Source organism: Procambarus clarkii, chromosome 87 (assembly GCF_040958095.1).
Source record: "Procambarus clarkii isolate CNS0578487 chromosome 87, FALCON_Pclarkii_2.0, whole genome shotgun sequence".
NCBI classification, from domain to species: domain Eukaryota; kingdom Metazoa; phylum Arthropoda; class Malacostraca; order Decapoda; family Cambaridae; genus Procambarus; species Procambarus clarkii.
In genome coordinates, this window is record NC_091236.1 from 5,247,287 (window position 1) to 5,265,876 (window position 18,590).

The 18,590-nt window shown below is 40.1% G+C and overlaps 1 protein-coding gene across 1 annotated transcript in view; it reads right to left on the reverse strand.

Moving 5' to 3' along the window:
* Positions 1-18,241, reverse strand: part of LOC123746992 (uncharacterized) — a 55,337-nt gene extending 37,096 nt beyond the window's left edge. The window contains exons 1-3 of the mRNA XM_045728904.2: positions 18,072-18,241; positions 14,782-16,398; positions 3,675-4,192 (exon numbers count right to left, since the gene is read on the reverse strand). Of these exons, the coding sequence (XP_045584860.2) occupies positions 3,675-4,192; positions 14,782-16,377 (2,114 nt within the window). The 5' untranslated portion in view covers positions 16,378-16,398; positions 18,072-18,241. The remainder of the gene's footprint in view (positions 1-3,674; positions 4,193-14,781; positions 16,399-18,071) is intronic.
* Positions 18,242-18,590: the final 349 nt, after the last annotated feature.

Genomic DNA, 18,590 nt, shown 5'->3' on the forward strand with positions numbered 1-18,590 from the left:
ATGTGATAGGAAACACCGGCTTCAGGGTGGGGTCAGCCTCTACATCAAAGACACACTCATCTGTACTGAGCTGCTAAACACCTCAAATGATATGGTGGAAGTGCTGATACTCAAAATAGAGATCCTAAATGCAGTTGTTGTCCTTGTATATAAGTCACCGGAGGCCAACCCTCAGCAGTTTAAAGACCAACTAATGAAAATAGAACACTGCTTGGAAAACCTCGCAAATCCAACTCCGAACATCATCCTGCTTGGGGACTTCAACCTACGGCACCTGAAATGGAAGCACCTGGCTAATACAGTAATATCAGAAAGAATACCAGGAAGTAGCCTAAATGAACAGGCACATGCAAATGACCTGCTACGGCTGTGCGATAGGTTTGCCTTAAACCAGCAAATAGTAGAAACAACTAGGAAGGAGAACACGCTGGACCTCATTTTCACTAATAATGATGAGTTGATCGGGAACATAATGATTACAAATACCTGTTACTCAGATCACAACTTAATTGAAGTTCTGACAACCATGGGGAATGGACCTTCAAAACCAGTCCAGATTCCCGGTGGAGGAGATTTCAGCAAATTCAACTTCAATAATAAACAGATAAACTGGGAACAAATAAACCAGGACTTCACAGAAATAAACTGGGAAGAACAGCTAGAAAATGCAAACCTGAACCAGTGCCTGGAAAAAATAAGCTCAGCAGCACTAGAAATATGTTCAAACCGCATACCCCTAAGAAAGAAGAGAAAGAGATGCAGATTGGAATGGGAACGTCGTTCCCTATATAGGCGAAGAAAACGAATCGCAGAACAACTTGAGAGTCGCACCTTATCTCAAGAACGGCGAAGAAGGTTAGGTAGAGAAATAGAAACAATTGAACTCAAGCTACAAGAATCATACAAAACCCAGGAGAGGCAAAGAGAGCAAAAGGCCATCAGTGAAATAGAGAGAAATCCGAAATATTTTTTCTCCTATGCAAAATTAAGATAAAAAACCACATCTAGTATCGGGCCCCTGCGAAAGGGAGATGGAACTTTCACCGATGACAACAAAGAAATGAGCGAGTTACTGAGGAAGCAGTACGACTCTGTTTTCAGCGAGCCATTAAACGCACTAAAGATTGATAACCCAAATAAATTTTTCATGGATGTGATACCAACATCAAATCATATATCAGACGTCGCCCTATCCCCACTAGATTTTGAAGAAGCCATAAACAGTATGCCTATGCACTCTGCACCAGGCCCGGATTCTTGGAACTCCATATTCATCAAGAACTGTAAAAAAACACTATCTAGGCTTTGTCCCCTTCACATTCTGTGGAGACAAAGCCTAGATACTGGCGTTATCCCTGACATACTAAAAACAGCAGAGATAGCACCACTCCATAAAGGAGGAAATAAGGCAGAGGCAAAAAATTACAGACCGATAACACTAACATCGCACATCATAAAAATTTTCGAGAGAGTGCTAAGAAGTAAGATCACAAAATACATGGAATCACAGCATCTCCATAACCCCGGACAACATGGTTTCAGAACAGGACGCTCTTGCCTGTCACAGTTGCTGAACCACTATGATATGGCATTAGATGCTATGGAAGACAAACAAAACGCTGATGTAATTTACACAGATTTCGCAAAAGCATTTGATAAATGTGACCATGGTGTTATTGCACATAAAATGTATTCAAAAGGAATTACCGGGAAAATAGGCAGATGGATCTACAATTTCCTGACTAACAGAACCCAATGTGTAATAGTCACAAAATAAAATCCAGCCCATCAACCGTGAAGAGCTCAGTCCCCCCAGGGTACTGTGCTTGCTCCAGTACTTTTTCTCATCCTCATATCGGACATAGACAAGAACACAACCTATAGCACTGTATCATCCTTTGCAGATGACACTAGGATTTTCATGAGAGTTGGCAACATAGAGGACACGGCGAACCTCCAATCAGATGTAGATCAGGTCTTTCTATGGGCTACAGAAAATAATATGGTTGTTCAACGAGGATAAGTTCCAGCTCATGCGCTACGGAAAAATTAAAAATATAAAAGCGGAAACCACGTACAAAACTCAGGCAAATCATAACATAGAACGAAAAGGCAATATAAAGGATCTGGGTGTACTCATGTCGGAAGACCTTACCTTTAAAGAACACAATAAAGTAGCCGTCACAACTGCAAGAAAAATGACAGGTTGGATAACAAGAACTTTTCACACTAGAGATGCTATACCGATGATGATACTTTTCAAAACGCTTGTGCTCTCTAGAGTGGAGTACTGCTGCACAATGACAGCCCCTTTCAAAGCTGGAGAAATTGCTGACCTGGAGAGCGTGCAGAGATCCATTACTGCTAGAATCCACTCAGTAAAACATCTAAATTACTGGGATCGACTAAAGAGCCTAAATCTGTACTCCCTTGAGCGCAGGCGGGAGAGATACATAATAATTTACACGTGGAAAATAATTGAGGGGCTGGTCCCAAACCTGCACACAGAAATAACATCACATGAGACCAGAAGACATGGCAGGATGTGCAGAATACCCCCGTTGAAAAGCAGAGGTGCAACAGGTATTCTGAGAGAGAACTCTATCAACATCAGAGGCCCGAGACTATTCAACACGCTTCCACTACACATAAGGGGCATAACTGGCCGACCCCTCACAGTTTTCAAGAGAGAACTGGATAAGCACCTCCAAAGGATACCTGATCAACCAGGCTGTGACTCATACATCAGGCTGCAAGCAGCCGCATCTAACAGCCTGGTTGATCAGTCCAGCAACCAGGAGGCCTGGTCGACGCCTGGGCCGCGGGGACGCTAAGCCCCGGAAGCACCTCAAGGTAACCTCAAGGTAAGGTAACCTCTGTACACCTTTGTTAAAAATATGTATTAGTAATATATATCCTTCATCATTTAATAAATTTGTAATACAGTATTACAGCCATTATAATTTATTCCTGAGACACCATTACTACTCATTACATCACTCTCATGATCTACTTTACCATTCACACCATACATTACAATTATCCTGAAACTCCTGAGTATAATCACACTTTCATTCTCTACGCAACCTCCAAAACAAATCTTTTTCGTTCTTAATTGTTACCATAGAGTACATATGTAATAAATATATCTACTCTTTGAAACTTGAATTTCACAAACGAATGCCTGCACTGAGAGAAGTTATTTATTATTTCATACAATTCTATTCATTAACAAGCATACTCCTTAATTTCTCTAATTTTCATTCACTCATGAAAATTTAATGTTCAGTTCATTCTGTATAAACTTAGCACATCAAACTTTCCTTCTTTAAAAATTTGTGCAATTTACAATTTCTGTTTCAGATATTTTCCTCACACCCACAACAAATTCAGAATTACCTGTCATAAGTTATTAAAATATGAAACTAAAAATAGAAAAAGGTGATGAAACAGTATCTGACAGCTGACTGAAAAATCTGTTATGTAAACATGCAAGTGTAAGTCACTACTCAACAGTAAATAGAACCCTGTACATTAACATATTCCATGTTAAATATCAAAAAGACAAGCATCTATTAAAATAAGTCTACAAGAAAATTTGTGTGTAACTCAATCATTTTAATTAGAAGCAAATATATCAGCAGATGAATCAATAGAAAGTACACTGCACTTACTTCTCTTTATCTAAAGTAATTTTTTCCCTTTTGAAGTCTATTGGACTTTCTTCACTCTCATCTGAAGAACTATCACTCTCTGATGAAGATGATGACAATGACGATGATGATGATGACAATGACGAGTCATTTTCCGAGTCTTCAGAATCACTTCCAACATCTATTACATATCTGTAGCTGCTAGGCTCGGTGATACAAAGTTCTGATGTCTCACTTCCACTATTAATTGTTTCAGTTCTACAATTAATATTTTGCTCCATTACACCTACTATGGTACAGTCATCACCATTTACTTTTGGAAGGGCCTGCTGGTTGAGTGTTGGGACTGTATTTTCAAATGGAAACTCAAAAGATGCATTTGAAGCAACATTCACTGCTGTTTCAATGGTCTCAACTTCATTTGCAACATTATCACAATTTGTTTCCATGTTATCATCCACATCACAGTCATCTTCACTGTCAGACATTCCATAGCAAGTTAAAAGTGACAATGCATTACTTGTCGAGGTTATTCTTTCCTGAAAAAAAAAACAGCATTGAATGTAATGAAACACCATTATCTGGGTGAGACCCGGAGGCTCCCCAGAGCTATCCAGGCTATCCAAGGGCCAGATTCATGAAGCAGTTATGCAAGCACTTACAAACGTGTACATTTTTCCTCAATCTTTGATAGCTTTGGTTACATTTATTAGACAGTTTACAAGCATGAAAACTTCCCAATCAACTGTTATTATTGTTATAAACAGCCTCCTGGTGCTTCAGAGTTCATTAACTGTTTAATAATTGTAAACAAAGCCACCAAAGATTGAAGAAAGATGTACAGGTTCGTAAGTGCTTGTGTACCTGCTGCTTGAATCTGGCCCCAGACTGATATGGATATTATTAGACTTTGGCATCAGTCTAGTGTGAATGGAGTCCTTTAGGCCTACCGGGGACCACATGCCCCCCAGCACACTCAGGACAGTATCACCGAGTGGCAAAAGACCCAGCAGAGGTAGAACCAAGGTGACTTGTGGAAGATGGCTCCATACCCCAAGGGCGGTACTACAGGGCACTTGGAGAGGGGAACCCCAAGCGCATGCAGCCCGAGTACCTGTGAAGATTACTCCCAACTCGCACACTACCTCTGAAGACAGCATTAGACACAAGGCACAGCACTGAGACAAGAATCAGGAGCTGGAGTCACACGACCAACGTCTTGCCACATCAGCCGATAACTAAAGGTGTGGGTAACCAGCGTGAGGGGTCTGGAGCTCCCCCTTCCCCTTCCAGGGAGTGGGGAGCTGCGCAAACGGCGACGCGGCACATAGTGACATCATGCTCGTTTGCTTGTTTTTCTTTGGGGAGTTCTGTCCACTCATTTGACTTTCAGTAGTAGTTTCAACCAGAATAGGGGCTTGTTTTGGGATTCTTACCTTTCTGGGTGCCTGACCCAGTCGATGACAGACATAGAATGCTACAAATCACATGTGCTACTCTATAGGCCACTGCTCCTCATGCCTCTCTAAGGGGCCAGGTTCTGGATCGAGGTCTTCGGTAGGCCTAAAGAACACCATTCACGTTGACTGATACCAAAGTCTAATAATATCCATATCAGCCTGGATAGTCTGGATAGCTCCAGGGAGTCGAGGGGGCTCCCCCCAGAAAAGAATTAAACAATGAAATTCCCTTTTCTGGCAGAGCCCTAGTGGCTCTGTGAGGCTATTTTGTTGTGATGGCTCCTAGCTACTAGGTAACATCAGTTATGGGAGTTCTATTTGGCCTACCAGGGGAACCAGAGCCAGAACTTGGACCCCCCTCACAAAAGTATAGTGTGGGTGATATTCTACCATGCTACATGAAAGCATCCAGAAGGTCAGTGAAGAATCAACTACTCTGTTCTCGAAAAAGGATGGAACAACCCCGAGAAGACTTGGTTGCACTCCATGCTAAACCCTGCCCCAACTCTGAACCCTTCAGACGTTTTGGAGCCAGAGTCAGGAGGAAGGAACAAAATCATGGTGAACTATACCTACAAGAGAAGGAAGAGGAGGCATGGATAGAACTCGCCAATACCTCCAATTCTGGGTCCCTAACACAATACAGGCCAACTCTGGGGCATCCAAACAAGAACAATGCTGTGAATGCTGAACATGGGCAAACCAAGTCCTCAATGTAACAGCTGCCTGATAGGCTTCAACTTCACAGCAGATAAAATAAGAGATTGGGGGCAAAAGCACCACAGGGCTCGTAAGAATCATAAGAACATAAGAACAAAGGTAACGGCAGAAGGCCTATTGGCCCATATGAGGCAGCTCCTATCTATAACCACCCAATTCCACTCATATACATGTCCAACCCACACTTGAAACAATCGAGGGACCCTACCTCCACCACGTTACGCGGTAATTGGTTCCACAAATCAACAACCCTGTTACCGAACCAGTATTTACCCAAGTCTTTCCTAAATCTAAACTTATCTAATTTGTACCCATTGTTTCGTGTTCTGTCTTGTGTTGATACTTTTAGTACCCTATTAATATCCCCTTTGTTATGTCCATTCATCCACTTGTAAACCTCTATCATGTCACCCCTAACTCTTTGCCTTTCCAGTGAATGCAATTTAAGCTTTGTTAATCTTTCTTCATATGAAAGATTCCAAATTTGGGGAATTAACTTAGTCATCCTACACTGGACACGTTCAAGTGAATTTATATCCATTCTATAGTACGGCGACCAAAACTGAACTGCATAATCTAAACGGGGGCCTAACAGAGCAAGACATAGCTGAAGAACACCAGGTGTCTTGTTACTAACGCTTCAATTAATAAATCCCAGTGTCCTATTACGAACATTCATGCATTGATCCTTTAGTTTTAAATTCTTACTAATCATAACTCCCAGATCTCTTTCGCAATCCGACTTCGCAATCTCAACACCATCTAACTCGTATCTTGTAACTATCATCATTAACCTAGCCTCAGAACTTTACATTTATCAGCATTAACCCTTTAACTGCGCTGCCTCCAAATATGACACCCCCCCCCCAGTGCGCAGGAAATAAATTCTCTTGAAAAATTCTTTTGTTTTTTAAAGTGTCAAAAACCCTTCCCTCAGTATGGGTATGTCAAAAAAATTTGAAAGTGCACTTACTTTGGCTGCTATGGGGTCCGTAAGTTGGCGTGTGACGTCATCATTTCCCGTTCGCCCGTGACGTACGCTCCTGGGACAAGTAGGGCGCCCGGGGGCGGGACAGGCGAGTTGCCGCGAATACATTTTTGTTCATTTTTTGTGCACAGTTCCAAACACATTTTATTTGTTTTTACATGCTAATCCTATGTATAATGAACACGTACACTATATTATGGCAGTAAAACATAAGTACTGTCTGAGGACACTGTGTTACGTGCATGACACTTGTGTACACATATGTTGCACATATTTACCATGTATCGTGTTAATTTATGTTTATATACAATCTATTTACAGACTATACACTGTCACACACTATATACATTCACCATCAACACATTCAGAACACCGCGAGTGTGAGCTGTCACACTCAGCCAGCCCTCCCTCACTCCTCCAACATTGTATTCGCCAATATTGCTCCTTCCATCATACAGTTATTCACACCAATGTTTCATGTTCATTTATGTATATTTACAACATATGTACACACTATAAACTGTCACACACTATACACTGTCACACACTATATACATTTACCATCAACGCATTCAGAACATCGCGAGTGTGAGCAGCCACACCCAGACAGGCCCTCCCTCACTCCGACATCTTACTCGCCAACATTGCTCCTCCCACCATACTGTTATTGTTTTATTACACTATTTACACATGCTATATATACCTAACTACATGTTTTATTTACCAGAACTATGCAAGTAAGCCAGTATTGTGTCCAAACAGTACAGTGGCCATCATACACTGCATGAAAAATCACACAGCAGACGACGCTACAATTACGATGTCACCTCCCTCACCAAAATAGCTCCACTGAACATACTTCTGTTGCTGTTATTACCCTATACACACACACACACACACACATACACACTGTATATACCCATGTACATGTGTGTTCCCCATCGAACCACGAAGCTAGTATGGTGAGCAAAACAAGAGTGGCTGCCACACAATGAGGCTACCTCAATTCTCTCCCTTCCTCCCTCCCTCACCAAAATCCCTCCTTCCACAATACTACGCACAATGCTAATTATAACCACAATCCTGGTCACTAATTCCTGTAAATAAATAATTGACCACAAGTTTACTTTGAAAAGGAACCTAAGAAGTCGTTTGAAGATTCCTAGATGGACGAAATAATGCTGTGGTGCTGTGGTGCTGTGGCTAGCGCTGTGAACATCGTGAACAGCATTGAATCACTGATATTTGAACATTGTACCCAGTCATTATCACACTCAGCCTCTTCTATAATACTATCATGGCTAAATAATACAGGTTATATATATATTTTGACATTATTAGGTGATGCTGTGGTTACACGCTGAACAGCAGTGCTGTGCGCTCATGCTGCGAGCACCAGCCTTGGTTGCTCACTGACTACTGAGGCTCTCACACCCGGCAATGTGGACTATGATTTTTTAAAAAAATGGCGTCTGTTTACAAGAGCCCTGAGGAAGCTTATGTGGACCCCATGTAGCCACGGGAGTTTTGAATGGAACGCGAAAAATACAAATACCTTGAGGCGCATAGCGCACCCCAGACATGGGCCTGCATGCGCGTTGCGCAGTTAAAGGGTTAAACTGCATCTGCCTATCTTTTGACAATTTCAAAACCCTATTTAGATCAACTTGAAGTGATGGTGAGTCGTCTTCCATGATAATTTCCCTACCGATTTTTGTATCATCGGCAAATTTGCAAATGTTTCTACTCAAACCTGAATCTAAATCATTTATATATATTATAAACAACAGAGGTCCCAATGCAGAGCCTTGATGCACTCCACTTACAACATTTTCCCACTCTGACTTAACCCCATTTATACTAACTCTGTTTCTTTTGGTATAGAAATGCCCTAATCCATCTTAAAATAGCACCCCCAATACTATGAGCCTCTATCTTTTTAAGCAGTCTTTCATGTAACACTGTATCAAAAGCTTTGCTAAAATCAAGGTACACAACATTGCAAACCTTACCACTACCAACTGCCTCAACTATGCTAGAATAAAAAGATAGCAAATTTGTTAGACATGAACGACCATTTGTAAAACTATGTTGTGACTTGTTTATTAATTTATATTTTTCAAGATGAAAACGAATGGTATTTGCAACTATCGATTCAAGTAACTTTCCCATAATAGACGTTAGGCTAATTGGTTGATAGTTTGATGCAAGTGATCTATTTCCTTTCTTAAAAATTGGTACCACATTAGCAACCTTCCACAACTCTGGCACTCTGCCTGACTCTAATGATTTATTAAATATGGTAGACAATGGATTGCAGAGCTCCTCTTTGCATTCTTTAAGCACCCTGGCAAACACTTCATCTGGCCCTGGGGATTTGTTTGGTTTGAATTTTACTATTTGTTTAATAATATCATCCCTGGTAACTGTTAGACTAGCCAACCTGTCCTCGTCCCCACCCACATAGACTTGTTCGGCTAAAGGCAGAGTTAAGTTCTTCTTTTAGTAAATACAGAGATAAAATATTTATTAAAAATACTACTCATCTCTTCATCATTATCCGTTATGACCTGTCTCGGTTTTTAATGGACCTATCCTTTCCCTAACCTTTGTTCGATATAACTGAAAAACCCTTTAGGATTTGCCTTTGCTTGTCCTGCTATACGAACGTCATAGTTTCTTTTTGCTCTCCTTATCTCTTTTTTAACATTTCTAACCAGTTGTGTGAATTCTTGTTCTAAACTGACTTCCCCATTCTTAATCCTTTTGTACCAAGCTCTCTTTCTACCTATAAGGTTTTTCAGATACTTTGTTATCCATTTCGGGTCATTTGTATTTCATCTATTCAATTTGTAAGGTATACTACTTTCCTGTGCTTTGCTTAGAATATCTGTAAATAAGTTATACAGTATTTTGAATCCAAATCGAAATCCTCCTTTACATCACACATCGCTGGGTTCACGTCTTGCTCCAAGACCGCACCCCCTCCATGCCCCAAGACTTTCCAATCTATTTGCCAAAAAAAATTTCTTAGGATATTGAAATTAGCTTTACGAAAATCTGGCACTTTAACTGAATTTTCTCCTGCAGATCTATTCCACTTAATGCTAAATCTGATTTCTTTGTGATCACTGTTCCCTAGTTCACTCCCGATTTAGATGTCATTAATGTGTGTTTCCCTGTTAGTAAACACTAAACCTAAACTATTATTTTCCCGCGTTGGTTCCTTAATGTGTTGCGTAAGAAAGCAATCGTCAATTAATTCTATAAAATCTTCTGCTTCGTTATTCCCTGTTCTGTTAATCCAGTTTATTCCACTAAAATTAAAGTCACCCATGACACAAATACTTTTAGACCTAGATGCTCTAGATATTTCATCCCATAGATGCTTTGCTTCCATTCTGTCTAAATTTGGTGGCCTATATATAACTCCTATTGTAAGATTATTAGCATTTTCGTTTAATTCTACCCAAATAGTTAGTGTGTGTGGCTCAGTTTTGATTTCCTCTGAGACTACATTTCAAATTGTCCCTAACATATATGGCTACTTCCCCTCCTCGTCTAATATATCTATCTTTGTGAAATAGTTTAAATCCATTTATTTGATAATCAGCTAATAGTTCTCTATTTTCTACATTCATCTACATTTCGGTAAGTGCAATAATATCTATTTTTTCAGTACAGACAGAATTTAATTTATTTTGTTTCTTAAGACTTCTACTGTTAGTGTAATATACCCTAAGTGTATTGATATTTTGAGGCCCTACTCTTTCCCTGATCATTTTGCCAATTTCTTTCTCCCATAAACACATACTTTTATTACCTCCTTCCTCCATATCAATTACCATACCACTATCTACTAACAGTTTAAACCCAAACGCTTCCAACCACTAGTTCCAATGAGTTAGCAACAACAAGCCCAGCCCTCGACAAATGCACCCCATCCCGAGCATACATTTCATTTCTTTCATAGAAGTGTTCCCAGTTATCTATGAAAGATATTGCATTTGATTTGCAATATCTTTCCAGGCGGCAATTGACACCAAGTGCCCTCAACAACCATTCATTTCCAACTCCCTTTCTTGGAAGAATGCCACATATGATCAGGATTTCTTCCTTGCCCCTAACTAATTCTATGGCTGTTTTATACCTCTGAATCAATTCCTCACTCCTAACTCGACCAACATCATTTCCTCCTGTGCTAATACAAATAATGGGATTGTTCCCATTTCCACCCATAATATCATTCATGTTGTTTATAATATCACCAATTCCAGCTCCGGGATAGTAAACCCTTAACCTGTTCCCCCTATCTCTAGCACAAAACGTTCTGTCAAAGTACCTCACCTGGGAATCTCCCACAACCAAAATTCGCTTAGGTGCCTCCTTAACTTTCTGAGCACTTTGAGGGGCCTGTGCTTCATTGCTCTTCGTTGATTTCCCTTTCGAGTGAACTGCAGGCTCACCACAGCACTCATCTTTCAACACAGCAAATGAATTTGAAGTCCTTAGGGCGTCTGTAGGCGGCCTTGTCAAGGTCTTCTTAAGACTACTGTCCTTTACGACTTTCCATGACGAGGTCTTTTTAATATTGGTCTCCTCCTTCATTTCTTCTCGATGTTTCAGCTGTCGTACCTCCTCCCGTAGGGAATTCATCTCTGCTCTCAGAGTTCCAACTAGATTCATCAGTTCCTTCACTAATCCTTCCATTATTGCTATAATAATATTACACTGTACTACAATCGGAGCTCCAGCTAACACAACCTCTCACTGTGACTGCGCCTGACTGACTTGAGTCACCGACTCAACAAACAGCACGGCACAGGCAGAAAGAATTATCATTACCACACGTTGACGAGTACCCCCTCAAACTTGCAAAAGCAAGAATGGGTTTGACAGGCTGATACATCTGGAAAAATGTTAAAACACCACTCGGAAATTACCAGGACCTGAAGGTAAATGGCCAAACAGGACACCCAGGGACTGGAGACATTCAACAAAATAACAGTCACAAAAATGAATGAATGAATGAATGAATGAATGAGTGCAAATGAATGGCCCAACTGCAGGCCTAAACAGAGGATCCAAAGACTCTTGAAATATCTAATGTAATGTATTGACTCACCTAGGGGTTACGTGGCTCTATGCATACTCTTATTAATTGTTCCACTGTTTATTACCTTGATAGATTCACTTATGTCTGACAAGGCCTCCACCCTGGTGGTCTGGCACTTGAAAAGGCAAAAACCAAAACACACCACAGAAGTAACTGTCAGCGCAGGTAAGTTCTAGCAGGTGCACAGGGAAGGATACCCTAGGCCCATGCAGCCCAAAGCACCAAATGAGCCAAGTCCACACAACAAGCTGGCTAGAAAAACTCATGAAGCAAATACCAAAACATTAAACAATCCACATGCAAATGGCCCCTCCAGGCCAACATCAAAAGATGGCTAGCACTTAGCTTAGAAGCACAGAGACCTGCTGCTTCTGATGGCAACCCACAAGTACTATACTGTACTGTACTACAGCAGTGCACACTGACAGAACTGACCTGGGAGGGTTGGCATGGGGGACGTATTGGCCCTGTGCTGCCTGAGGATGGTTCTCGTTACTAACTGGTTCAAGATAATGATTGAAATACTTGAATTTTTTTTTAAATTGTTTGGCGAGTTGTCCAGTGGTTATGAGGCTTCATTTCCTGTGAACCTTGCAACAAGGCAAACAACAAGAGCAAGAACTTGTTTCCTTGTGAACAAGAAAGACAAACAAGCAAATGGCTCCACAGGACAAAGAATGACCGGCACTTATCTGGGTAAAGCAGTGGGACTCACTATGATGAGGTCACTCGGGAAGATCTAATTTCTTAGCCATCAGCAACAGCCCTCACTCCAGTCAACACTGAAGGCTGGAGCTCCCAGGGCATCACCTGTTGGCACTTATTTGCACTAGAGGAAAACAAGCTAGTTTCAAGTGAACCAACTGTTTTGAATTAATTGGGTTGCAGTCATCTGATTGTTTCAGTGCTTCATTTTCTGTGATCCATCATCACGAATGTCTCTACGTGTATTTTTTTCATTTACTTTTTGGATAATTTCTCAATTTGGGTGAAAGTAACAAATCCACAAGGGCCGTATAAATTGTAAATTATTCTACCACTAAATTTTCTACCACAATTAACCCTTAGACAGCAGACATCATCAACTATTGATTCACAGGGTAATGTGGTTATCATCATATGAAGATTTAAACAATTATTGTCTGGGTTTTTCATGATGCAAATATAGATATAATAGGTCTATGTGGAAGTAATGGAGACCTTGACCTATGAAAATAATCCTGCTGCCATTTCATGGTACAAATGCAGTTACCATCATGAATGTTACTAGGGAAATGCAATCATCGTCATATGATGATTTAACCCCTGCACTGTGCATCTGATTTTGGCAAAAATTTCATAGTGCAATTGTTAAGGACATATTTTTGTTGTTTTTATAAATGTTCAGGTAAAGTTAATGTCAAAATGTTCCCAACTCCACCATTTTCATTTCAACTCACAAAGTGATGAAAACATAAAAAAAAATATAAATATAGCCTAATTAAAAAAAATAGCACAACTCTCATTAGTTTAATGAGAGTTGCGAGAGGCGCTCTGCGCATTTGAGTGGTTAAACAATTATTGTCTGGGTTTTACATGTATGATGCAAATATGCTCTCTATGAATGCAAATAAAGAAAAACAAGTGATAAAACAATCAGTAAAACATCCAAGGATAAAACAGAAAACATCGGCAAAGTTGAACACCAAATGTTGGCATGTGCCAGACAGCCTTACAAAGCGCCTCCACCCAGTGAAACTATAAAGATCCACTTATTTTCGTGTTTTTCATACAAATTAATTTGTAATTTTATAAATACACATTAATAATTCTATACAATGAATGATTATTTATTAGAATTGTTTAAATTTTGTTGAGCATAGGTGGGGTATGACCATTTCTCCATGCCTGCTGTCTGAGGATTAAGCCAATTAACAAGGTATGAACATTAACAGGGGTACAATGGCACTTGCTGGGCACTTCAGGATCCCCACTGTCTATCTCCCAAGTATTTCACTATTACTATGAATTTAGAACCTATTTTCAAACTCCTCCCCCACACATTTTAGGCTGAAGTCTGGCCAAGACTCTTGTACTCTTTACTATGATATTTTTCCAACAAAGAAATTATGCTCCACCCCAACTAGGAAGACCCATCACGGCCATTTTAAACTAAACTATCAATTACCAATTCTCTCTCACTTTTAGGCCTACAAAATGCTGACTAAGACACCCTTCTGACAAATGAACACTAATTAATTACACTCATTGTTGACAGGATATAAACACCTTACACACTTTTCGTCTTTCTCTGTGTGAGCTTATATGCAAGTATTTTATTAGCATTTTAACAAAGTCCTTCTCAGGAATGTAACCAACCAAGGCTGTCTGTATAATTATTACTAAAATTTTGCAGGTTAACACTATTATTTCTGCCTCTAAAATTCCCAATTACTCTTCCTATGTTGAACTCCCATTCTTCTTTCCAAGAGATTCTTGTTATCTATATAACTTTTGTTTTAATTTTTCTTATCTCCTCCTTTACTCTGTTATAACTGCTACATAAATTTTTTCACCTACATTTTGCTCTCTCTCTCTCATTCAGAAATAAAAAGAATACAGTAAGTAACAGGGATTTCAGATATTAATAATTAAAGAGAAAGATTCATTCAAATTGGGTTTAAATCTTAGAATATGTTATGCGTGAAAAGAAATATGATAACACGAGAGGAAAAAAAGGTCTACTGATTTATCCACACAGCAAATTATGAAAGAAACTAGACATACATATAAAAAAGCAATGAATAACATGCAAGGCAGCAAACAATAACAAATCATAAATTGTATTAGTGCTAACTGTGGTACCTTAGAAGTTGAAGATCCGAGACACTCGACTGCATTATCATCTTCCATTGGAGTACAATTAGTTTGTAGTGTGTGCTGAATATTAATAGGGGACAGTGGTATGGACACACCAGCTACAATCTGAGGGCTCATTGAAGCTGAGTAAGTTTTTTCTCCCATTACTGGTCTAGGATGTGTTGGTTGTGATGCTTTGTTTACTGTTATTTCTTTGTCTGTGATTACTGGTACTGTTGATGCTGCTGATCCAATTGATGGTACGATTACTGGTGCTGTGTTTGCATGAGCTCTCTCTCTTACTACTGCAACTTTGTCTCTCTGGTGTGACACCGTATGCTTTGTAGCTGTGAAAGTTTCAGCAGTGATTGAAGCTGCTGTAATAGAAGTTGTATTAATAGGCATTATAACCGAGACGATAGTGGTTTGGGTCGTGTCTGTGGCAGCTTGGGTTGTGCCTGCGGTGGCTTGGATCATGCCCATGGCAGCTTGGGTTGTGTCCACTGTAGCATGATGTGTGTCCGTGATAGCTTGGTGTGCATCCACAGTGGTTTTGGGTGCATCCACAGTGGCTTGGTGTGTGTCTACAGCGGCTTGGTGTGTGTCCGTGGTAGCTTGGTGTGTGTTAACAGCACCTTGATGTGTGTGTGCAGTAGCTTGGTGTGTGTCCACGATGGCTTGGTGCATGTCCACAGTGGTTTGGTGTGTGTCCTTGGTGGCTTGGTGTGTGTCCATGGCAGCTTGGTGTGTGTTAACGGCAGCTTGATGCATGTCCCCAGTGGCTTGGTGTGTGTCCATGTCAGCTTGGTGTGTGTTAACAGCAGCTTGATGTGTGTCCTCAGTAGCTTGGTGCATGTTCACAGTGGCTTGGTGTGTGTCAGTGGTGGCTTGGTGTGTGTCCACGATGGCTTGGTGCATGTTCACAGTGGCTTGGTGTGTGTCAGTGGTGGCTTGGTGTGTGTCCATGGCAGCTTGATGGGTGTCCACAGTAGCTTGGTGCATGTCCACTGTGGTTTGGTGCATGTCCACAATGACTTTGTGTGTGTCCATGGTAGCTTGGTGTGTGACTGTGGTAGCTTGGTGTGTGCTTCTGTCGGCTTCAGGTTGTGTGGTGGCTTGAGATATGTCAGTGGTAGCTTGGGCTGCATATGTAAAGGAGTCTTCTATATCCATGGCATCCATGATTATACTCTGGGTACTAGTAATACCTGAGAATTTGTCAGTGATATCTGAACGTATAATGGTTAATTTATTACTAGCTGTATTTGAAGCATCTGAGGTAGCTTTGGCTGTGACTGTGTTAGCTACAGTTACACTCAAAGTATCTTTATTTGAGGTGGTGCTTGCAGTTGTGATATTTGAAGCCAAGCATGATATATTATTGATCTTATGCATGGTGTCCAAAACCTGGTCTGTAATGACTGCATTAGGTACCATCACAGCTTCATTGGTGGCAACAAAGACAACATCAGTAATTTTGGTGGTAATGGAGTCTGAGGTAATGTTTGAAGGTGAGGTATCGGCATGCTGGGAGCATATCGTGTGATGAGCTGGGTCCAAGGAGGAGCTCCCTGATGTTGCATCCATCTTTACAATACCCATCTCTTAGTACACTTGGAGGTCCTGTTTTCAATTAAATAAAGATACATGTTAATGTAATCAAAGTATGGGTTTAATTTTCACTTTTAGAAAATAAAATTATGAATTATGAGCATTATGAAGAATTCCAATAAACACTATCACAGGCCCTAAACATCTTTTGGAGACAACCTAAATGCTGGTGCTATCCCTGACATACTTAAAACAGCAGAGATTGTGCCACCTCACAAAGGGGGTAGTAAAGCTAATGCAAAAAATTTATAGACTAATAAGTATAACATCACACATCATAAAAATCTTAAAAAAAAAAAAGTGCCAAGAAGATCACAAAACACATGAAAGCACAATGGCACTTGTCATATTTCTATCTTTTTTGTGACATAGAAAACACTTAAGTTCATTAACTTATCTATGTGAAATAAGCATTATTCTGAGATAAATATTGCGGGTTCTGAGCTCGACGAGCGATGAAAAATGCAACTTTTATACAACTACATGTATGTTCAGTTTTACTTAAAATATTTTTTCTGGTAGAGGTTTTACATACAGATTATGTTTCCGTCTTTTATCAAGATGTTTTCAACAATTTTCTTCAGGCGATTGTCTGTTCCAACATGATTGCACATTTTTGGAATTCGATACATGGGTTGACCCAACTGATACTTGGGTCAGATTCCAATATGGTGTCAGACATATGTTCATATTATATATACAGCATATATAATTAATCTTTGTATGTGCCTTGTCCATATTTACGTCCCCCTATCCACCCCCATTTATCCTTATTTCTTCCTTTATATTGTACTCCTCTCCTATCTCTTAGAGAGGCGGACTCTTTCAGCCCGCCTCTCAACTGTCAAGCAATCAACTGTTATTAACTACTAACTTTTTTTTTCTCCACACACACACACACCCAGAAAGCAGCCCGTAACAATTGTCTAACTCCCAGGGACCTATTTTCTGCCAGGTAACAGGGGCATCAGGGTGAAAGAAACTATGCCCATTTGTTTCTCGCCAGCGCCGGGAAACGAGCAGAGAGAGAGGCCTGTTACCTAATGCCCCGCAACTCTGATGAGCCTACCGGTCGCCCAGACAGGATCACAGTGAACCAATGGAAGAATGGTAGACAGTTGGTGTGGGACTACACTTGCATTTCAACTTTAGCCAACACCTATGTTGACTTCAAAGCTGCACAGGCAGGAGGTGCTGCCAATCACCGGGAAGCAGCCGTCGCATAAATACAGAGATCTTGATCACCACAACAGTTCTGTCCCCACTGCCTCAGAGACACTTGGTGCCTGGGTAAAGTGCTGCTAGTTTTTTGAAGGAGCTGGGGTCCAAGCTAAATGAAACTAGAGACCCTAGAGCCGCCAGTTTCCTCTTTCAGCGCTTTAGTCTTAGTGTAGCGATCCAGAGAGGAAATGCTCACTGTATCCATGGTTCCTGCCCGCCATCTGAGGAGCTGAAGGAACTCTATAACCTGTGACAAGTAGCCTTGTACCCTGCATGTAACCATTATTGTAACCCTTTTTGTGATATGTAATTTATATTATATATATATATATATATATATATATATATATATATATATATATTATATACAAATTTGACTAGATGCATGGGCGAATAGATCTCTGCAGTTTCCTTAAATTCTATAATCTTATATTGCACAACTTGTCAAGTCAAGACGCACTTACCTGGTTTATGGAATAGTGGCCCTCGTCCTGTTAATGGTGACTTGCTGTCGTTGTAGGGTTTAGGCGCCTACAGCAATTGCAGCTTTTGTGGTAGTATGAGGTACACGCTGCTGGCTCTCGGTGAGTGGATCCCAACCCAACGTAAACAACTCTATTTCACTACGCTATAATATAAATCTTCTTTATTAACACACACATTAATTAGTATTTATTGCATTATATATAGAAATAATTACCACGATTTCTACTTTACACTTTACAAATTTTAATTATATATTAAGATTTATACATTAAATTTCCTAGAGATAACTAATGCATGAGGCGGATTTACTCACTGCGTGAACTTTTTCAGCGATCTGTACAATTACCCAAGACTACCCAAGCTACCCAAAGCCTTCTAGCATTTATAATAATGACGTATTCATTTATTCATTTATTCATTTATTCATTTATTCATTTATTTATTTATTTATTTATTTATTTATTTATTTATTTATTTATTTATATACAAGAAAGTAC